This window comes from Chionomys nivalis, chromosome 17, assembly GCF_950005125.1.
Source record: "Chionomys nivalis chromosome 17, mChiNiv1.1, whole genome shotgun sequence".
NCBI classification, from domain to species: Eukaryota; Metazoa; Chordata; class Mammalia; order Rodentia; family Cricetidae; genus Chionomys; species Chionomys nivalis.
The window spans coordinates 18,679,599-18,702,919 of NC_080102.1; the positions used below are offsets into that span (position 1 = coordinate 18,679,599).

Genomic DNA, 23,321 nt, shown 5'->3' on the forward strand with positions numbered 1-23,321 from the left:
ATTTTAACAAGTGTAGCTTCAGCTACTTTGTGCAGTAGTTAAAATTTCACTAACTAAAAGTAGGAGAAGCCATATCACACTTGTTCTGTTTTCCTGCTATTTGCATGACTTTTTTTTTTTTTTTTTTTTTGGTTGTGGTTTCTTAGGCTCTCCCGTGGGCCAGGTTGGCTGGCCTCAGCTCACCACATCCCTGAGAATTTAGTCTTGCACTGCTATGCCTGCTATTATGCAATGCTAGGGATCCGCTAGGACTCTGTATGCTCACACCCTACCCACGAGCTTCCCCGTCAGTCCTTTGCTAGCTTGGTCACTGGTTCTGACCGTTCTGACTTGGCCGCACGGTAGGACCTTTGGACAGCTAAGGCACTGACCGTGTACTACTAAAGTGTGTGTTCCTATCAGCACAGAAAGGCTCAGAAGGCCCTGAGCTTATACACAGAGAGGGAACCTGGATAGCAGATAAGCCAGATAGGACAATCAGACTCTTCCCTATGTTAATGCTACACCATACTTCAGGGTTATTACTGTTCTTTTCCATAAATAAAACTTTATTGAGCACTGATAATAGGAGATCACTGTCACATACCTTACAAAACTAAACATCACATTGTCTTGGCAAAGTAACTGGACTTTAGGCTGTCTGTGAGAAACATACAGATCCAGGAACTCGTGTAGCTTGTCAGGATTCATTTCGTTTCTTGTGGACAAACAACCCGTGAATCTGACCTTTCCTCCTGCGGGCTGGCACAATGCTGTTGAGTAACCTACACGGAAAGCCCCCTGCATGTGACTGAAAACTGGTAACCCTGTCACAATAGGGACATTTTACATCCATAGAATAAGAAATTGGACTCTGAATTAGCCATTTATTGAGTTTTTTTTTTCCTTTTCCAAGGATGGATGTTGCAGATCTCTAGCCAAAGGCATGGTGATCTTTTTTTTTTTTTTGAGTTAAATGTAAATACTACAGCTCTGATACTGGGTGTGCAGGGACTTCTTACATGTCAGCCAGTGACTTAAGTGGGTGTCTGAGAATTCAGTTTGTCAGCTGTTGTTTGAGTCAGATCCCATGGGTTAAGGTCTCACCTGTAACCTACACACTACTTCACATGCCAATCACAAGTAGAAGGTTGTTATATACCCTTCGCCCTTCTGACCTGCCCGCTATAAGTTGAGGTTCCTATGACTTCCTCTTGAGTCTGATAAGTTTGCTAGGGTGGTTCTTGGAATTTAGGGATGCATTGAACATGGCTGGAGCTGAGTGGCGGGTGGGAAGGTAGGTAAGGCAGGATGAAAATGGATGGCCCAGGGGAAGCCTTACAGGGCGGGATTGGGAATGGTCCTTAGTATGGGAGGTTTTACCTCTGGGCATTCAGTCACGTGATGCTCACCTTAGGGGTCTGAATCTGCTTGGGTTTACAAAAGAATCACCATTTCATGAACATAAAATGTCCAAGGTGTTAGGAGATTGCCATGATTTTCCGTCATGCTCAGTAGTTCTTTGACTGTGCCAACCTCCCAGCACACACACATACATCCATTAGTCCAAGGGCTCAGTGAACCCAACAGGGCAGGGGTTTTTATTTTTGGATTTTCGAGACAGGGCTTCTCTGTCATGCCTCTGGCTGTTCTGGAACTTGCTTTGTAGACCAGGCTGGCTTTGAACTCACGTAGATCCACCTGCCTCTGCCGCCCAAGGGCTGGGATTAAAGGTGTGCGTCACCACCACCTGGCTGGGATTTTTTTTAATGAAGGCTTTGTTATGAGATACAGATTTTCTTAATTTTAAGTCGTCTTTCTCTGGAGGATGTGGGGAGGGGCTGAAAACACCAGTGGCCTGGACTTGTGGCGATGAGGTCCCATCCAGTTTACAAGAGCCTCTGCTGTAGAATCAGAGCATGGTGGTGGCTCCTGCTTCTACTCCCAGCACTCAGGAGGTTGAGGCAGCAAGAACTCAGTGTCAGACCGGGCTACAGAGTGAGACCCATCCTCAAGGAGCAAAGCAGAGTTTGCCTTAGAATGAAAGATACTCCAGGAGATCCCGGGAAATGCACGAGAGTGATATCAGGGTGAGAGACAGATTGAAAGATTGTTCTAGTACCTCTGTCTACAGGGCCTTTTAGGAGCTCTATGTCAGTAACCTGGACCCAGACCAGAGATTAGAACAGTGTTTTTTTATTCTTCTAGTATTTCTGTTGCTTAGAAACAGGCTCTATGGTGAGAACAGAAGATAAGCACTAGTATTTATAGTTCTTACCATTTCATGGCAGATGTTGTGATTTCTCTAGTATGACTTGAAAAGAGCACCTTGGAACCCGTAATGATAGCTGATGCTTGGCAAGTACTCACTTGGCCCCAGGTACTACCAAAGGCTTGTATATGAACAGTTAATCTCTATATTAACTTTGTGAAGTAGGAATTGTTGTCCCTGTTCATTCAGAGCAGTTAGTATAGAGTATGATTTGAACCGGGCTCTGGCTTGAGAATTGCAGCACCCTAAGACCACGATCCAATTACATCAGAACAAATCACTGGGCCCAGTCATCATTCCCACCTCAGAGGTGCAGAAGCTGTGCATTAAGGGTAACTGAAGCCAGGCAGTGGTGGTGCATGCCTTTAATTCCAACACTCGGGAGACAAATCTCTGTGAGTTCGAGGCCAGCCTGGTCTACAGAGCGAGTTCTGGCACAGTCAGGACTGTTACACAGAGAAACCTTCTCACAAAAAACCAACCTCCTTACCCCAGAAAAGAGGTTTCCAAGCTTATAAGCCATGTCGGATTGTATCCCAAGGCTGTCGGTCTCCAGAGATCATGCCCGTCACAGGCAAGGCTAAGATAGGTCCTGCAACCCTGGCCTTTTCTGCAGCCATGTCTTCCCTTCACCCCCAACCTGAGACTTAGGTTTTCATGCCATGGAAGTTAGGTGGGAGCGATACTGTTAGGGATTGGGAGTGGGTATGTTATAAAAAGTATGACTGTTTGAAAGCAGGGCCTTACTCTGTGGCCCAGAATGGTTTGTGACTCTTGATCCCCTTCAGTCTCGTGCCTGGCATAGGTGTGCCACTTTGGTCATCTTCTCTGAAAGTCTCTGGGCCTTGCTTTCTCACTATGAAAAAGTCTGATTTTGAAGTCCATTTTGGTGAATGCGTTTTGCTCTCTTGGTACACAAGGGGGAGCATCGGGCCTAGGAATGAGAACCCTGGAGAGGGTGAAACTTCTTGCTCTGGGCAGGGAAGAGCTCTCTTGCTCTTAGTCGGAAACCCTTTGTTTCCCCCTGAGCAAACTGAAAGTGGCTTACAGACATCATGAAAGTTCACGTACAAGGACATTGCAGACATCCTTCCTAATGACGGTATTATCATGTCTATAAAGTTCAGTACTCATGCAGCAGCATAGAGTGTGGTCAAATGTCTCCCAGTATCTCCAAGCTCATCTTCCTTTTTCTTTTCTTCATCAGGGTTTCTTTGTGTAGCCTTAGCTGTCCTGAAACTTGCTTTGTAGACCAGGCTGGCCTTGAACTCACAGAGATCCACCTGCCTCTGCCTCCTGAGTGCTGGGATTAAAGGTGCTCATCACAACCCTGCCTCTTCTTCCTGTTTAAAGATTGATCTTTATTTGTGTGTCTATACCTGTTTGTATATGCACACCTTTAATCCGAGCATTTGGGAGACAGGAGGAGGGGATCTGAATTTGAGGCCAGCCTGGTCTACACAGAGTTCTAGGCCAGTCGTGGCTGCATAGTGATTTTCTGTCTCTAACAAAACAATAAAAATGTGTTTTCCAGAAAAATTGTGTATTTAAAGCAATAATTACTAGATATTTTATGAAGCAGAAGACAGAAGAAGAACAAAAAGTAAACATGTGGTGGGATGGGTTATGGGTGGGCCTGGGAGGAGTTGAGGGTGAATATGATCAAAGCTCATTGTATACAAATTATCAGACTCTGAATTGGTAAATATTATGTTTTTTAAAAATCAACATATCCAGTCTATAAGCATTTGCTAGTACACGAACTTATTTGGGGTTAAAATCTGCATAATAAACTGTATATATATATATATGATGTCCTTCTTTATATGTGTTACTTTTATTGGTTGATGAATAAAGCTGTTCTGACCAATGGCTTAGCAGAGTAAAGCAAAGTGGGAAATCCAAACAGAGATATATAGTCAGTGGACTCAAGGAGAAACCATGTAGCTGCCAAAGGAGAAAGATTCCAGAACATTACCGGTGAGCCACAGCCTCATGGCGATATATAGATTATTAGAAATATGTTAGTTTAAGTTTTAAGAGCTAGCTAGGAATATGCCTGAGCTATTGGCCAAATAGTGATATAATTAATACAGTTTCTGTGTGATTATTTGGGTCTGGGTAACGGGGAAACAAAAACACAGACTCTGTTCTTTCTTTCTTTTCCTTCTTTTTTTTTTCGAGACAGGGTTTCTCTGTGGTTTTGGAGCCTGTCCTGGAACTAGCACTTGTAGACCAGGCTGGCCTTGAACTCACAGAGATCCATCTATCTCTTCCTACCAAGTGCTGGGATTAAAGGTGTATACCACCACTGCCCAGCTATGGACTCTGTTTACAAATGGTACCCAACATGGGGCCTAAACCACAACCCTGAGATTAGAGTTTTATACATACATATATATGTATATATATTAAAGACTTGCATGAGTGCTCTATGTGCATGTATGCCTTTAGAAGAAGGCATCAGATCCCACTAGAAGTAATAGTGAGCCACCATGCGTGGTTGCTGGGAATTGAACTCAGGAGTCCTTTTTAAGAAAAACTACTGTAAGCTATATCGAAGTGACTTTGAAGATCTAGGGAAAGGCCAGATGTGGTAATTAATGCCTTCAATTTCACCAATCAGGAGGCAGAGTGGTGGGTGGCTCTCTTTTAGGTTCAAGGCCAGTTTGCCTACCTAGTGAGTCACAGGACAGCTAGAGCTACATAGTGAGACCCTGTATCCAAAACAACCCTTGTCCCCTCAAAAAAAACAAATAAAAACTGTGGGGAAAACTACATTAACATTATCAAGGGGCAAATATATTCTTTATTCCTGCATTGAAATACAGCTTCAAAGGGCTTAATGGAAAAAGTGGCAATGGAGGTAAAAAAAAAAAAAAATTCCTGCTTCAGTGGAGTTATTTAACAAAGGTAGAAACCTGCAATTTTCCTGTGGCCACATTCATATTTAACCTGCTCTTTTTAACCTGATGATGGGACTCACAGCTAATGCTTATGAGATCTGTGTCTAGACAGTTGAGCAAAACAGGAAATGAGTTACATTGTCATAGCTTCAGAGAATTTAACTTCATATTTTTCCTCTCAAAGCTGGGCCTACTTTTTTTTAAAAAAAAGCATTCTTTCTCTCCAGAGAATTTTGGGGCATTTAAGGAACTACAGTCATTTAGGGCTGCTCTCAGGGAGCGCAGCTAGCTATTTTGGAAAAGGAAATAAGACCACGATTTTATGGTGCTTGAACCATAAACTCAGCACTGCCACTGGAAAGAAATGTTTGCTGACTTCTTCTGGATGAGTTTATAGCAGACTCTGATACTGTGCTCCAAGGGCAAGCTCAGCCTGATGACTCAGTCTCCATCTGAACACAGTATGCTGCCTTCAGTTCACCAGACAAGGTAGCTAACACTACTGGGATACTTTCTGTGTGCCAAACATTAAACTAGTCAAAACATTGCGTTATTATATCATCGTAGTTGGCTTTATGTTGCTGTGATTAATTTCAATATTGTAGACCAGGCTGGCCTCAAAATCACAGAGATCGCCTATCTATGCCTCCCAAGTGCTGGGATTAAAGGCGTGCACCACTACTGCCTGGCTATGGGCTCTGTTTACAAATGGCACCCAACATGGAGCCCGGTGATGGTGGTGCATGCCTTCAATTCCAGCACTGGAGAGACAGAAACAGGAGAATCTCTGTGAGTTCGAGGCCAACCTGGTCTACAGAGCTAGTTCCAGGATAGACTCCAAAGCTATAGAGAAACCCTGTCAAAAAAAAAAAAAAAAAAAAAGAAGAACCCAAACCAACCAACCAACCAACCAACCAACCAACCAACCAACCAACCAAACTGTTAATTAGATGAGATAGTGCAATTTATGAGACCAAAGCCATGTTCTGGTCAGGGCAGCCTGAGTCTTTTTTTTAAATTACAACACTGACCAATGTCTCAAGCAAATTTCTAGCTAACTCTTATATCTTAAATTAACCAATTTTTATTATTTTATATTTTGTCACGAGGCTTACAATTTGTTACCTCTTGCTTCTTGGGAAGCTACATGGTGTCTACCTCCTTTGGCAGCTACATGGTGTTTCCCTGACTCTGCCTGCTTTCTCTATATATCTCTTACAGCCTGGCTATATTCTGCCCTAGCATAGACCAAAGCCACTTTATTCATTAACTAATAAAAGAAACACATATACAGAAGGACATCTCACATAATCTCCCCTTTTCTGTCTAAATACAAAGTAGGGTTTTAACTTTAACATAGTAAAATTACATGTAACAAAACAGATATCAAGAAAGAATTATACTTACAATATTTAGTTTATTTGTATCTGGCAAAATTAAAGAAAATATACTATCATCTATTTTATCTTTGTGAGTCTAAAGTTTCATATTTAATTTATCTTTTATTATAACTAAGGAAAACTATAACTATCTGTCTTCAACTTTTCAAAGACCTTACCTAAGTAAACAGGAAGTGTATTGTAAGCAACTTCCAAAGTTCTAGAACTGACAGAGACATTTTGCTGCCTGGACAGTCACCAAAAGTTCCATCTTCAGCCTGCAGGCACATAGTATCCAGTAGACTTTTCCACGAAGCAGGATATTTGAAGATCTATTCTGCCTTGTAATGGCAAAGTTCATCAGTTGCTTTCTTCTGTGTCATGCAGAATGTCTAGTAGTTTCCTCAGTGAAGCAGGAACTCTGAAGGATCATCCCATCTTTTGGAAAATTCTGTAGTCACTTTTCTGTGGGTCCTACATGTCCAGTTCATACAGCATACCATCAAGCAGTCCAGGCAAGAGCAGTTTCTTGTCCAAATGGCTAGCCTTGTCACATTGAAGGCAAATTCCATAACAAGTTTCTTCAATGCCCATCAGCCTCTCTGAAGTAGTTGGTGCTGTCAGATGCAGACATGTCTCATTGTCAAGAAAGGTCTTAAAACATTTTAAATGCCGTATCCCGTAGGTCTTTGAAGTGTTGAAGATTATCTATCTAATATATTTCTGTATATTACAGGTGAGTATCTATTAATCTGTATTTCTTAACTATAACATTTTTAAATGAGCTGCACAAGCACAAAACCTTAAACAAGAGCAGAAATGCATATCCACAGTGTAGCAAATCAACCTTAAATCTTTATCAATAGATCAAGATCCACACCAATGCAAAGTATCCATCTCTATATCATATCCCCCTTTAAATGAAAACAAACATTTATAAACATTCATTTTGGAAATTTGGGCATGGTTTTCTCCAAACTACTTTCTGCTGTTTGTTGGGCCAAGTATTTTTAGGGGTCACAGAGACCTTTGGGGGGCAGTTGTTCCATCAAACCACATTAGCCTGGAAGCAATCCACAAATTTTCATATTCTGTGGAAACAAAAGCAAAACCTCTTTTCCAAAGCAGCATATCCTTAGACTCAATATATATTTGTTGTTTTAGCTAAACAGCCCTTACAATGAAATGTTTCTTTGTACTTAGCTTATTTACAGTCAAAAAATTCAAAGAAAACACAATAATATATATAATCCAGACTCTGTGTATAACCCATCTTTACATGGCTTATTTTTCTTTACTCCTTTAATCTATGACTGTTTGTAATCTTTTATATTACTTTTACTGTCACTTTAAATATGGTTTTATTTTTTAAAACTATTTCTTTTTATAACTGTCTATACTCTTTTTCTTCTCTCTCCCAAGTCTACGACCATCTTTTAAACATACTGTGTCCCATTCAGAGGCTTATTTTTTTTTTCTGAATATATCTGTCTTTATAGCATATCTGTAATCATTTTCTGACCAGGGGCCATGGCTAGGACCAACTCTGTGGCCCTGCCTGTTGGTTCTGTCCCATTCAACATGGTGGAGGTATGTCTACCGTCTCTGCAAGCCATGTTCACTGCCCCAGCTCCACGGGTGTAGCGTGTGTATGTCTCTATTAAGCAACTAGTAGCACTCTGCTCACAAACTCCATTTAAGTGCAGGACCTTCCAAAAGAGCCAGAGTTTGTATGAATTAAAGGAATTGTGCCTCTGCATGCCTCTAGCAAACAGAGCTCACCTGAGAAAATGCTGCTATCGTGAAGTTGTGCTTAACTCTGTTCTTTTGTGTTTAGAATTTCTTCCAAAGCTCTCTCAGGTTTTATGTAGATATAGTTGGTCCATGTCAGTGCCATTTTGTAAATGGAGACTGTGCTTTAGTTTCCTGGCCTCCCAGACCCAAATAATCACATAGAAACTATATTAATTACAACACTGCTTGGCCAATGTCTCAGGCATATTTCTAGCTAGCTCTTATACATTAAATTAATCTATTTCTGTTATTTTATTTTTTGTCACAAGGCTTGTGGTTTGTTACTTCTTGGGCAGCTACATGGTGTCTGCCTCCAGCAGTCACATGGCATCTGCCTCCTTCAGCAGCTACATGACATTTCAGGGCAGCCTGATTCTGATAATTTAATACAAATAGATGTTTTTGTGTGACATGGCTAGGGATGTTGGCTGCCTTTCAGAGAGAGCTTCCATTTTGCAGGCAGATGGGGCTGTTGTCCACATTTTCTTCTCCAGCCACGAGCCTACAAAAGAGCAGCTACAGACTAGCATTCTTTTGGGGCCAGGGTGTGTGTGGGGGGTGGGGAGTGGTGGTGGTTATATAAACACCATGGGTAAGCTCGGTGATCCAGGTCTCACTTTTAAGACCAGAAATTCACCTCTGAAGGGTGTGGCATTCAGTTCTGAACAGCAGCCTGCATGAAGGGCAGGCCTTGATCTGAGAAGAGCGGGGTGTAAGGTTGGAGAATCAATGTGACAGGATTGGCCCCTTGTCACATGACATGCTCAGGACCCTTGAATGAATTATGCCCTTTTCTAATTTGAATTTGGATTGAAAAATTCCTGTGAATGTTTTTAAAGTCCAGAGCCAGATTGCTGAGTTGTGAGTTATTTTAGGATAATGTTTTATCAGTCTCTGTTTTGGAAAAAGCGGTTGTGCCTTTGCATTCCCAGGAGGACCCACAAGACTGTCCGTGCTTCCCCCTCCAGCCCTCAGGGGTATGGATCCTGGGCTCACATGGCCTCAGTCTCAATGAATCTCACTTCTACTGTGTGCTTCTGAGTGAGCTGTGCATGCTCCCTGTGCCTCAACTTCCTCCTCTCAAAAATGTGGCCCAGAGACAGACCCTAGTTAGCAGACTCTAGAGGATCAAGCATCATGCTGAGACTAGTGCCTCACTACCCAACACTAAAGTGAATGACTGCAGTATTAATCGACTTTTCACTATGTTAGGTGTCTACCTGCTTGCCTCCCTCCCCTCCTGCTCTGTTGTGTGTGTGGGTGTTGTTGTTGTTTGAGACAGAGTATCTCTATATAGCTCTGACTGCCCTAGAGCTCACTATATAGACCAGACTGTCCTTGAATTCACAGAAACGTGCAGGCCTCTGCTTTTCAGTGCCTGGATTAAAGGTGTGTGTACTGTGCCTGGCTAGGTGCTTTTCCCATTTCCCCAACTATCCTGTGAGTACATGCTACTTTTACCCCGTGTTGTGTATGAGGACAGGTGCAGAAAAGCTGATTCAATAAGCGCATTAGATGTCATTGTTTCTATCCTATACCATGTACATACCCAATTGCAGAATATTGGTTTTTTAAATTTTTTGGTTTGTATGCAAGTAGTAGGTCTCATTATGACATTTTATATATACAATATATATACATATATGGACTTATTTACCCTCTATTATCTGTCCTTGTTCTTCCTTCACTCTTTCACCTCCTTTCCTCCATCGTTCCCCTTCTGTTTTCAACATACATGTGTGAGCCGGGCGGTGGTGGCGCATGCCTTTAATACCAGCACTTGGGAGGCAGAGGCAGGTGGATCTCTGTGAGTTCGAGACCAGCCTGGTCTACAAGAGCTAGTTCCAGGACAGGCTCCAAAACCACAGAGAAACCCTGTCTCGAAAAACCAAAAAAACAAAACAAAACAACAAAAAAAAACCCAACAAAAAACCCATACATGTGTATGCGTGTGTGCGTGCACACACACACAGACACACACACTGTTCAATCTAGCTTCTGAATATGAATGAAAATGTGATACTTTTTCCCTCACTATTAGACCGTAGACTACTGTATATATTGCTTTATATATAGCTAGCTTCACCCCGTGAGTACGTAGGGCTCTCAACTATGACTTGCTGTCTTTTTGTTTCTTTGTTCAGATTTTCTTTTTTTTTTTAAATATATATTTTTAAATATTTATTTATTCATTATGTATACAATATTCTGTCTGTCTTATGTCTGCAGGCCAGAAGAGGGCACCAGACCCCATTAGAGATGGTTGTGAGCCACCATGTGGTTGCTGGGAATTGAACTCAGGACCTTTGGAAGAGCAGGCAATGCTCTTAACCTCTGAGCCACCTCTCCAGCCCCCCTTTGTTCAGATTTTCACATCAGGTTTGATCTGCTGTCACTCTCCTGCTCCAGCTGCCTGAGTACCTGGGTCGAGGATCACAGTAACCAGTTTGTTTTCTCTGAGACAGGATCTTGCCAGGGTGGCTTCAAACTCGCAGCTCTCCTGCCTTAGTGCTTCTCTCCTTCCCCCTCGGTGCTGTGCACCATAGCTTTCTTCTCTCCTTCCCCATCAGTGCTGTGCACCATAGCTTTCTTCTCTCCTTCCCCATCAGTGCTGTGCACCATAGCTTTCTTCTCTCCTACCCCTCAGTGCTGTGCACCATAGCTTTCTTCTCTCCTTCCCCATCAGTGCTGTGCACCATAGCTTTCTTCTCTCCTTCCCCCTCGGTGCTGTGCACCATAGCTTTCTTCTCTCCTACCCCTCAGTGCTGTGCACCATAGCTTTCTTCTCTCCTTCCCCATCAGTGCTGTGCACCATAGCTTTCTTTTCTCCTACCCCCTCAGTGCTGTGCACCATAGCTTTCTTGCTCTTTTTTTTTCCCCTAAAGTGTTGCGTCCCATCTCAATCATAGGGATCTCAACCCAAGTCTCATTCTTTCCCTCAATGACTTTCAGGTAAGATCTGGCAACTTTTTAGCTCTTGAGACATAAATTTGGTGTAATCTTAAAAAACAAAGATGTTTTCTGATGAAATGGCTGATGTCACTGGTTTAAACAATACACAGAGACTAGCGCCATGGGGGTCATGTGCTGTCTGTCATCTCCTAGGCCCATAAGACTGAGCAGAGACCTCATGAATAAAAACAGGTGCTTCTATGAAACATACTCCAAGTTGGATAACCACACACTTGCATCTTACCACACCAACTCAGGTCACAGACGCTGTTGTCCCACCCACTATGCAGATGAGAACTGAGGTACATCCAGGTCTCGCACACTGTCCACTGCAACTAGAGGCATAGGCTAGCTCTACTGTCTCTGCTTTTGATGCTCTGTTGCCTCTTAGAAGGAAGCAGGGGCTGTGCAGAATGGTTCTGAAGCACAGAAAAGGCTGGCTAGTAAAATATAAGGAAAACAGTCGAAGGCAAGTTTGGGAAGTGCAGGAAGGGTGAGCCGCACACACTTTCATGTGGGCAGAGAATGACTCCACTGTCACACTCGATGGCATCTGCCAAGTAAGATTTCTCAGGATGTGGTGGTTGGCTGAGAGCCTCTTATAGCCACTAGATTCCGCTCCCCCTCTGCCTTTTTCTCCTGGCCTCTGTGCCCTGAGAAGCCTCCTTCAGACTTTCCTCATCCTCCTGCTCTTTCTAGGAGGCTGAGTCAGGTGCTGGAAGAGACTAGCGACGGGCTATCTCTCTCTGTACACGTACAAAAAAATACGTAAGTAAGTGATCTTTAAAGAGTATTTCTTTAGTGCATGTTATGTGCACATGTGCGTGGATAATTGCAGGAATTGGTTTTCCCCTTATACCACGTGAATCCTAGGATCAAACTCAGGTTGTCAGGCTTGGTGGCAAGTACTGAGCCATCTTACTGGCTGCTTTATTTATTTATTTATTTATTTATTTATTTATTTATTTATTTATAGTTTTTCGAGACAGGGTTTTGCTTTAGTTTTAGAGCCTGGCCTGGAACTAGCTCTTGTAGACCAGACTGGCCTTGAACTCACAGAGATCCGCCTGCCTCTGCCGCCCGAGTGTCGGGATAAAAGGCGTGCGCCACCACCGCCTAATGTGATTCTCTAATTGCACTTTTTATGTCAATTTTTTTTTTTTTTTTTTTTTTGGTTTTTTGAGACAGGGTTTCTCTGTGGTTTTGGAGCCTATCCTGGAACTAGCTCTTGTAGACCAGGCTGGTCTCGAACTCACAGAGATCCGCCTGCCTCTGCCTCCCGAGTGCTGGGATTATATGTCAATTTTTTGAAGGACAATTGTGGCAGGACTGGGACACATTTCAGAGTTAAAAGTATCAAATACAAGATCCACTGGTAGGGATCCCAAGCAAGCCACAGGAAACTGAACGAGAGTCCCTAACTGAGTTCCTAAACTCTTGTTGTTCAGTGAATAATAATATCTGGTAATATCTCTCGAATTCCTATTACTATCAGGCTCCAGGAACTTTACATATACTACTTTGGTAAATTTTATTGTGTCTTGACTGTGAATTGTCCCCTGTGGGCTCGTGTGTTTGAACTCTTGGTTCTGCAGGGGCTGGTGGTGTTTTGTACAGGTGATAGACCCTGGCTAGAGGAAGTGGGTCACTAGGGATGGCCTTAAAGCCTGGCCCCGTGTCATCACTGCTGTTTTCCAGCTGTGCATGCTTATACATGCGTGCCCATCCTGGCATGATGGACTGAATCCCTTCCTGAAGTGTAAACTGACATAAGCCCCTCTCACCTTAAGTTGCTCTGCTCAGATATTTGCTCACAACAATGAGGAAAGCATCTCGCAGCAAGACTACAAGGCAGATCAATCAGAACTTCCCCCATGTGGGGAGGTTAGAAGGTTGCAAGTTCCCAGGCATTTTTAAAGCCATCTTTAGCTTCTTTAACGATTGTATTCTACCCACCGCTGTATGTGACCTAACACCCTTGTGAGCGTTAGCTAAGCCCTTTGGAATGTAGGAAAGGACTCTACCAATCCGGAAACTAGGAATGCCAGCAGACAGCATCTGAAGCCTGTAATAGGGATCTCTCCACTTTGCTGTAACCCACCTTCCTGATTTCAATGTATTTGAAAAATGGGTTGACACATGACTTCTATGAGCATAGAAACTTCATGAAACCAGAGCCACGCTGGAACGTGGAATTTGGAGTAAACTAAATCTGTGTTCCTGGGCTATGGTCACCATATTTGGTTCACAATAAACACACCTCCTTTGAGGTCAGAACTATGTTGTTGTTGTTTAATCTTTTTATTTGTTTTAAGATTTTATTTATTATGTATACAGTTCTTTGCCTACATGTATGCTTGCAGGCCAGAAGAGGGCACTAAATGTCATTACAGATGGTTGTGAGCCACCATGTGGTTGCTGGGAATTGAACTCAGGACCTTTGGAAGAGCAATCAGTGCTCTTAACCACTGAGCCATCTCTCCAACCCCCAGAACTGTGTTTCTTGTATTGATATCTTACTATTGACATCTTAGAGACTGCAACAGAGAGAATTATAGAAAGGTGTGACAAGCCACCTTGCAGGTCAGAGCTGGGTCTGTGGTTCTAACCTCTTGCTTTCTGAAACATTTTAACCCTCTTTCTGAGGCAGGGTAACAGCTCAACATCGCACCCTCAGAGAGGCCTCTGCTGAACTTTCTTTGAACAGCGCTTTATGATTCCCTTTAGATCACACATTGCAAACGACTTCTATTTACTTGCTGTACTTTCTTGGGGGTGCTATCCTTCTGGTTAGAACCTGAAATCCATCATGACTGTTCTCAGTGTTTTGCACAGATCTACCAAACAGTAACTGTTCTGTGTTTGTTGGTGAATAAGTGATAATGACTTCAGAATTCATTTTCTCCCAGTCATTCTACAATACAATTAATACATGGAAATATCCCATTTATACACAACAGTGTAGTTTGGACTTTGGTTGGTATTCAACCACAAGCTTATTTTTCTATGCATTCCCTGGAAACTTTATCACTGTGGTAACAAACTTCTGGGAGTAGGAATATCAGTTTCAAAGACAAAAGATACACATAAAAATATAAACCCAGGTGCATAAAATAATAAGCCAAACTGAACTGACACACACCAAAAATATACCAGGGTGTATTGTTGGAAAAACATTTATTGCAATTCAGTGTCAAAAAATGTTTACAAAAATATGCCACTGTCTGGTACAAACAACTATAAAAACGTCCGTTCATCATGCAAGAAAGGTGTGCAAATAAGTTATACAGGACTCAGATTATTTAATATTAAACAATCAGTTTTGCATGTAATCAGTCTAACCTTATACATTTAGTTAAAACATTCCACCCACTCTAATATTCTTCTTTAAAAAGTACACCTAAAGCTTCTAAGCTTAGACACGGACTATAATATACACTCTCGTTAGCCAGGGTGACTGGCATTTGGTAGTATAAAGATGACACCAAAGGCTCCCAAATATGGAGCAGGGATTGGAGCCATCTGTTAAACAGCCTTGCGCACAGTTAACAAACATGTCTATTATACTCACAGACAGAGTCATATTCAGTAATGTTGAAGCATCCAGAGCATCCAAAAATTTGGAGTTCGGATGTAACCATCCATTTCCAGCCAATTAGAGAGGGACTAAGTTTAGAGAGCTTTCTCAAGAAGCTTTGCTTGCTGAAGTCAAGGACATTTTGAAAAAGACGTACCAGACAAAAATCATGGCTATCACCATCCCTTGCCTTATGGGATAAATTCTGCTAAATGCAAACAAGGTTGAACAGAGTGAACTCCCACCAGATAGAACCTCACTGGATCTTATAGTGGGGATCACTGGTAAGAGGAACAGGAAGAAGGACAGATGGCTTAAATGTACCTTTCCATTTCAGGGGTACCAGCAGGAGCAAGGTCAACACTTAGCTATTCTTTTGTGTGTATTTGCACATGCATGCATGCACGTGTGTGTGCGTGTGCACATGTATACATGCATGCATGCATGCATGCTAGTATGCCTGTATGTGTGTGCACATGCATATGCATTTAGAGGTCAGGGCAGATATTGGGCATCTTCCTGGATCTCTGTCCACTTTTCTTTTTGAGGCAGGGTCTCTCACTGAGCCTGGGTATCACTTGATTCTTTAAACTGGCTGGCCCATCAACTCCCCATGCACTAAAGTTCATGCTTGGTTTTGACAAGGAATTCATTTGATGGGGAACTCAGGTCCCCATGCTTCCGTAGCAGGCACTTTATCAACCAGCCATCTCCCCAGGACCCTGTATCTATTCCTATAAGGGCGTGATGTAAAAACCCAAGGGAAAGGACAAATTTATCAAAGCATGCCATTTGCTTCCGGCTGTTTTTGAAACAAGGCCTTGCTATGTAGCCCAGGCTAGAAGTCCAGTTCTCCCGCCTCTGCAGATTACAGGTGTGCACTACACACCTGGCATGCTAGTTGTTTCCTACTAAGCAGGCTGTGCTCAGTGGAATGCCGTGGTAGCAGCAGAATGAGAGGGTGTGAAAATGAAAAGGGACGTCTTAGCTTATCTGGTAAGAACCAGCCTTAGAAGGTTTGGAAGACTTGGTGGCAGATGCCCATCGTGGGATGGCCTCCCAAGCCTCCCACAGTGAGGGTTTTTGGAAGAATCACACCGAGTGTCGTGAATCTATGGATACCCACAAGGTGCTTAGGACTCACAGCTCTGGCATCAGGAAGCTCCAGGTCTCTGTTCAACTCTGTTGACTTCCCAAGGAGTGCAGAGGAAGGCTCCGTCCCACCCCCAGCCCCAGTTCTGGAAAGGCTTCCTCATCTTGAAAGGCAGAAACATCAGACTGCATCCTCTCTAACAACCCTCCTTGGTCTAAAGTCTGGGATGGGAATCTCCTTCATTTAGAAAACCAAAGGTGGTTTTGTTGTTTTCTGTTTCAGCAAAGCAGAGAAGAAAACATTGACAGAAAACATAGACTTTAGAAGAATTACTACCTTGTTTGTTGAGCCATAGATGGCCCATTATACATCAAAGAGTAACATCCCTGCGTTTGCCCAGAGGTTCGGGGTGTTTCTGAGTCTGTTTAAGCACTAACGGGTTTCAAGCCAGCATCCAGTCAGAAGAGATGGTTCACAGGCTCAGATAGTTGGAAAGAGATTAAAAAACAACAACAACAGATGTCAACATAGAAAATGATAGAGTTTAGTTAAAAAATGCACACATAAAATTACAGTCAAAAATTCACACATAAAATTTAGAGTATTTGCACAGCAAGATGTTATTGCCCCACAGCCAGGCAGAAAAATATAAACCCAGGTGCGTGTTTTATAATAAACATTGTTTCTAACGCCGAGAACCATATACCGTTAAACGTCTCCTGCGGCAACTTCTCTCTCTGTGAATCATACCAACTGCTTAGACAAACTAAATTCCCAAACTTTTCTCTTCCATGGTAAACAATAAAAATAAGGCATCTGTGTCAAGAGCAGCCTCCTCACATTGTGAGGCCACAGGGATGAGCCACCCACCAGCTGGCTTCACGGTCACAAGGAGATGGGATCGTCAGCTGAGAGCTTTTGCAGCACAAGTATCTTGTCCAGACCACTTCCACCTGAAACTGGTCATTACTAGTCAGAAAGTTCTCCCAGCTGATGGGCTCGGGATCCCACCTTGTGGCTTCAGATCCTTTCTGCCACCCCTTCTCCCCCATTCGACTGACACACCTGTCCACTCAACCGCGCTGAGTAATGACCCGAGCTAGTTGGCAGTATCACTGGGCTGACTTTTTTTTTTTTTTTTTTTTACTGGCTCTTGCTTTAAAAGGAGCAGTCCTAAACTCTATATGGAATGGTTCTCTCTCTTCAGAGACTCTCGGCTGATTGTTCTTAAGTAAGTTTTGATTCACCATCTCCCTGGGTTTGCTCAGATGACTTGGACAGAACCTATTCCTTCTCTTGCTGCCTGAACGACTCAGAGTGGGCATAACTCAAGTTGTTTTACAACATGCAAAGAAGGGACAGGAGGGTACAGTAGGAAAGAGAAAACAGATTTCTTCTTTGTGTTGGAAAAATTCTTCTAGCAATTTCTATATCCACGCCCCTCTCACTTTTGTAGCAGCTTGGACCAGGGATTCTTAGTTTTTGTGTCTTAGGTCTGGGAGTCCTGGGTGGGTTTGCCAAGAGGAATTCTATAGACCTATTCCTGTTCTAGGAGCAAAACTTTTTAAGACCCGTCATTTGTATGTGAGGCTCTGGCCATGCCCTAATATGGAGATCTCGCCTGCTCTTCTCTCTCTATTGCTCCTCCCTGCCACACGACATCAACGATGTTCCATTACTCCTCCTCCCCCTCCCTCTCCACCTGCCAATCCTTCCTGTTTTCTACTAACCAATGAAAGTGACCCATACATGTTCCTTTTTCCTCCTAAATCAACTCTTGAGCTGTGTCGCATACCATATCCAATGACACCAAGGTTCATGGAGGATCTGCAGGCACCTAGCCAACTTTTCAAAAAGCTGGGCCCTCACTGCTTGGGGTCAGGGTCATTTTACACAGTCAGATGGTTGCCTGGGGCATGTAGGATGTATGCCTTGTGCATTGTTGGCACTCCATGAGACTGGCTCGCCAGTTTTCTGCTGGCAGTTCAAAGCAGGCAAAGTTGCTGGAGCTGTAAATAAACCCCAAGGTCCCAACAACTTTCCATCTCTAAATAACTTGACAAAGCGGTGGTAACAAGCCGATAAGAACATGTGAAAGGCCATGATCCCCTAACCCTAACAGTGTCACTTAGAGTCACTGTTTCCAGAGCTTTCCATAGCAATGGCAGACCCAGCTCCACCTTCACTTACAGAAGGTGAGGTATTGTAGAGAGCCTGACAACTATGGAAAAAGTGTCTTTCTTCCTTTCTTGCTTCCTTCCTTCCCTTTCCTTTCTTTTCTTTCCTAGTCTAAGCCCTTAATGTAAATCTTAATGTAAAAATAATTCTGGGGAGAAGAGTTTAAAAAAAAGCAAAAAACTAAAAACCCCATAAAACCAAATAGAAAAACCCTTAGCTGTTACAGGTTTGTAGTCTCTAAAGGTCAGCTTTATACATCAAATCTTGTTCTTTTACAGTTCCCTTTCCTCATTACGGGCCTCTGAACTCAACCTAATTTCCCCCTCAAAGAGGAAGGAAATATGGAGAACTTTTGGTGCACGTACAGATACTGCAAACCAGGGAACCCTGCAGACTCCATCTGCCCATGCGGCACTGACCTGAGCGTACTCTATTACTGAAGGCAGAGGTGTGGACTGTCCCTTGTTTCTATGTATGCTCGGTCACCTTTCCTTTCCTTCAAGGACCACCCCAAGCATCAATGCTTCAGGTTCCACAATCCCTCACTTAACATCTATGTGGACACATTCCTACTTCTGATTATTTACCAAGGACGTGCATAGTGGTAGTTTTATTTGGAGATTTTTTTTTTTAAAAAAAAGCAAATACAACTGCAAATATATGTACATTGTAGAAAAGCATCAATCTATAAAAAGTAAAAAATAACATTTCCCCCACCCCAGGAATTAACTCCTGAAGTCCTGAGATTTGCTTTCTTCCACAGTGTTCATATCTCTGCTTTGCAAGACCCCCTGGGATCCTTTGTCTTTTGCCTCTCTTTGTTTTAACTCAGTCCTGAACAAGCTTAAGATGAACTCAGCTCCCTATCTAGCTGGAACTCCAGGCTTCCTTTTAAATCACGCATGTGAAAAGTCCCCATTCAGGATGACTCAAGTTTGATGCTAAACCTAAAGAACAGAAAGAGCCTCAGCTCAACACCCCGCCAAGGGGAAGCAGCAGCTATCAGAATGCTTAATTGGCTGGTGTGAAAAATGTCTCTCTCAAGCCTCAGTTCTTAGACTCCACTAAGTTCCCAGACATTCACTAATCCATGAAGACACCCATGGAAGACCAGACAAGCCCAGAAGTTAAGCTAGAGGAGAGTAGAGTTAAATCAGAAGCGCCAAGCCACCATCTACAGGTGCCCAATTCTAGTTCTTCATGACTTCTGCTGGAGCTGTTCTTAGGCTGGCCTTCTGGTTCCGTACATGAGCTACAACACGGAAGGAAAGAAGGTGTAGATTGGGAGCGAAGAGGGGAAGGGAAGTCAGAACCAAGAAGAGGGTTGTTTCTAATAGCCTTCCCATCTTAGATCTCTTTACAGATGAAGGAACTTACATGAAACACAGACATTGCCTGCTAGATAGTGCACGCTGCCAGAGAGCACGCTACGCTTTCAGAGGTAGACCATTGTGTGGCATCTTTGTAGGATAAGGCCTTATGCCTGCGTAGGTGTCCGATAGGTGGACTTCTTTGCCTGTTCAACAAATCCCAAATCCAAACCCAAAGCCCAAGGCTTCCTCAGTTATAGCATTCATTCTCCTTCTTCCTCATTTTGTCTTAACAACACCATCACATTGTAAACAGAGTGTTCTGTCTGGTATTTGAGTTTTGCGTTTTTTTCCTTCCTAAGGAACTAGGAAGTTTCCATGAATATCAGGAGGACTCCTTTTTCACGGCAGACAGAGAGTTCTCGCCCTTAGAGTCTCGCTGGCAAATTCTTAGGGGAAAAGAAAAAGTCTATTTACAGTATTTCCGCGTTTCTGTACCAGTTCTGGTGTGCAGTTCACATTTGTAAATTCCCATCGGCAGCTTCGTCCCTTCCCTCCAACGTCTTCTTAGTGACTTCGCTCACAAGTTTCAAGCCAGTGCTTACAATGTACACTATTTACAAAGGAAGTCTCCGAATTCCCAGTCATCTGATCAGCGGGGAGTGGGGGGGGGCTTGTGAAGTGCCGTCAAGGGGTGGGATTTAGAACTTGAACAAGTTGATGAAGTCCTGCGGGGAGAGTGAGACCGAGCAGCTCTCTGGGTTGTTGGCTGTGCACGGGTGGTCAGTGCCCTGAAAACGGCATCATGGTTAGATTCGAGTTCTCAGTGGCAGCTCCCTGGCTCTCTCGGGCCCTGCCCAATCTCTTAGCAGCCATGTCAAGAATGCCACTACAGGGGCTGGAGAGGTGGTTCGGCGGTTAAGAGCAGGTACTGCTCTTGCTGAGGACCCAAGTTCTGTTCTTGTATGTGGGTCAAGTGGCTCACAACCACCTGTAGCTTCAGCTCCAAGGTACCCGACACCATCTTCCAGCCTCTGCAGGCACCACTCTCGTATGCACATAACCACACATAAACATGTATGCATGTTTATGATTAAAAATGCCAATAAACCTTAGAAGCAAAAGAATGCCACCGAATTCAGGGGGCGAGTGGAGTGGCTGGTATGTGACCGTGAGAACCTGTGTTTGGATTCCTAGTACCCACATGAAAGCTGGGCATGGAGGCGGGCATCCTGTAACCCTAACACTGGGGGTGAAGCAAAGCAGATGGGGCTCTGGAGCTCATTGGCTGGCTAGTCTAGCCAATCTTGTGAGTTCCAGGTTTAGTTATTTTTTATTTTATTTTATTTTATTTTTTTAAGGTGGTGAGCTACTGATGAAAAAGGAGACTGTGACCTCAGGCCTCCATACACATGGGCTCATATGTGCACACACACATGTGCATACACAAACACATCTGCACATAGTATCCCTCCCCTCCAAAGGGATTCCACAGCACTGAGAAGCTGAAGAATTCGTGTTCGCCTATGTGTTTCCCTGTGCACACAAAGATAGAATATGTGGTAAGTGGGTTTCAGAGACAAATCAACATAAGGGGTGAAAGAAATGAAGGGAAATGAAGGCCTTGCAGTTGCTCTTCCCTGTCCAAGTGCTGAATGCGTTTCACTCTCCTTTTAGGGGGAGGGCTGAGAGAGGAAGGAACAGGGAAGAGCTGGCCTCACGTTGCTGACACTGTTGGCACTTACGCCCCAGGCTCAGGGAAACCAGGGCTGGAGGCAGAGACTGAAGCACAGGCCATGGAGAGTGTTGTTTAAAGGCTTGCTCTTCAGCCTGCACGGCCACCTTCGTTACCGCAGCCCGGCAGTGGCCCTGCTCAGTCAGCTGGGCCCTTCCACCTCAATTACCAATCGAGAAAAGGCCACACAGACTTGCCAACAGGCCAGCTTTGTGGGGGGCATTTAATAAACTGTGGTTCCCTTTTCCAAGAGGACGCTAGCCAGCGCAGGTGCATACCTTCCAGGAGAGGATGTGGCAGTGTCTGCAAAGCTGCAGGGTGTCCCCATACTGCTCTTTCCTTGGATAGCATCGGATCAGCTTAAAATACATCTTCTTCCAATCCAGCTGTCCTTTGTCCGACAAGATTAATCGCTTGCGGATCTGAAAATCAAATGGAGAAAAGTAATTTCCGGAGAGTCCACCAAGAGGATAGTTTGGGGTTTTTTTGGTTCCAAAGATGTGCTCCCACTCTTTCCCCCACGTTTTTACAGGGACCCTAGAAAGGCCCGGGAAAGAAAGCTGTCAAGTTGGAAAGCAGCTTTCTTAGCTCTCCTGCTTACTGGGCGCTGTTTAACCAGCTTTCAGAAGAAACAGGGAACTACGCTTTCCTGGTGATTGAGTGCAGGGCCTTCGACTGGTCAAAGCTTAGGCTGCCCCTATAAGCCACTTCAATCTTTTCTTTGCTGTCGACCTGGACAATTATTTCTAGGAAGGTGCAGTCAGTAGTATCATGGCTGTATTTTATGTTTAAGTATCAGTGGCTTCATGAAAAGAACCTGTTGAATTAATGCACAGATGAAGAAATTGGTAAAACAACCCTGGATGAGGAACAGGTTTATAGGGCATCCTAGGGTGCCCACGGGCCCAATTCAAATGTAGGGTCAGCTGTCTCAGCCTAAGGGTCACTTCACTAATCTGAATGCACCAGTTGGTCATTGTGGACCTTGGTCTCTTCACCTTTTGAAGGGGGCATGATAATATTTAGCCTTCCTGGGTTGGGAGGATGAAAGGAAACAAACATTCTTCATAAAAGTGCTTGAATATAAAGCATCATAACAAGGTCTTTTAAAAAAATTTTTCATGAGCCGTAAAATGTAATTTGGGATAAGGGCTTATTTTTCCCTTATCAAGACAATGATGACAATGACAAGGAACCAAAAACCAAACAACACACATTGACTTAGGAACGCTACCTATAGGCAGCGACCCCACAGGGGTCACCTAAGACCATTAGAAAACACAGATATTTATGCTGTGATTCATAACAGTAGCAAAATGACAACTGGGAAGGAGCAAGGAAAATAATTTTATGGTTGGGGGGTCACCACAACATGAGGAACCGTACCGAAGGCTCGAAGCATTAGGAAGGTTGAGAACCACTGTCTTAAACTGTTGCTTTCTAGTAAACCAGGCATCCCAGGAGGCAGTCAGTCCTGCTTCGTGCTGGAGAAGGATGGGTCTTTTCAGGGTAGGGGCAGATCAGGGAGCACAAGGAGCGGACCACTGGGCTTCACTGACCTGTCGTTCTGAGAAGTGGTACTGGCAGAGTCTCTTCCACAGCAGCCGGTCCTCACTGAGCACAAGAAGGTCTGGGGCTGCCTGGCCCAGGCTGACCAGGTCCCGCCCATCACTCAGCCTCTGCATAATGTTCAGTTGCAAGCACACAGGCAGGTCCGTGAAGGTGAGGCCTTTGAAGGCAGGCTGCAGAGAGAAGGCCAGATGATAAGCAGGGTGTTAGAGAAGAGCCATTTTCTTGCCATAACTTGCTCCCAGAATGCCACGGTCCCCAGATCCTGCAATCTCAAGCTGGCTTATCAATAGCTAGATTCCCAAAGCAGTGATGCTCCCGGTCCAACAGGTAGAAGCAGGACCGATGGCAGAGCCTCCAGAAGACAGCCTGGAGTGTCTTGACTGACTGCAGCCTGCAGGCTTTCCCTGTCCTTGCAACCTTCTGCTCTAAAAGGACTCCCAAAATAGCATATGTTGAACTCTTTTTATTATATTTTTCTTTTTCTGAGATAGGGTTTCTCTGTATAGCCTTGGCTGTCCTGGAACTCACTTTGTAGACTAGGCTAGCCTCAGACTCAAGAAATCCACCTGGGCCG

General features: G+C 43.8%; 1 protein-coding gene across 1 annotated transcript in view; it reads right to left on the minus strand.

The window, feature by feature from the left end:
- Window positions 1–14,440: 14,440 nt before the first annotated feature.
- Fbxo32 (F-box protein 32) overlaps window positions 14,441–23,321 on the minus strand; it is a 40,787-nt gene continuing 31,906 nt past the window's right edge. Inside the window, exons 7-9 of the mRNA XM_057791643.1 lie at window positions 22,735–22,917; window positions 21,454–21,597; window positions 14,441–20,231 (exon numbers count right to left, since the gene is read on the minus strand). Of these exons, the coding sequence (XP_057647626.1) occupies window positions 20,142–20,231; window positions 21,454–21,597; window positions 22,735–22,917 (417 nt within the window). The 3' untranslated portion in view covers window positions 14,441–20,141. The remainder of the gene's footprint in view (window positions 20,232–21,453; window positions 21,598–22,734; window positions 22,918–23,321) is intronic.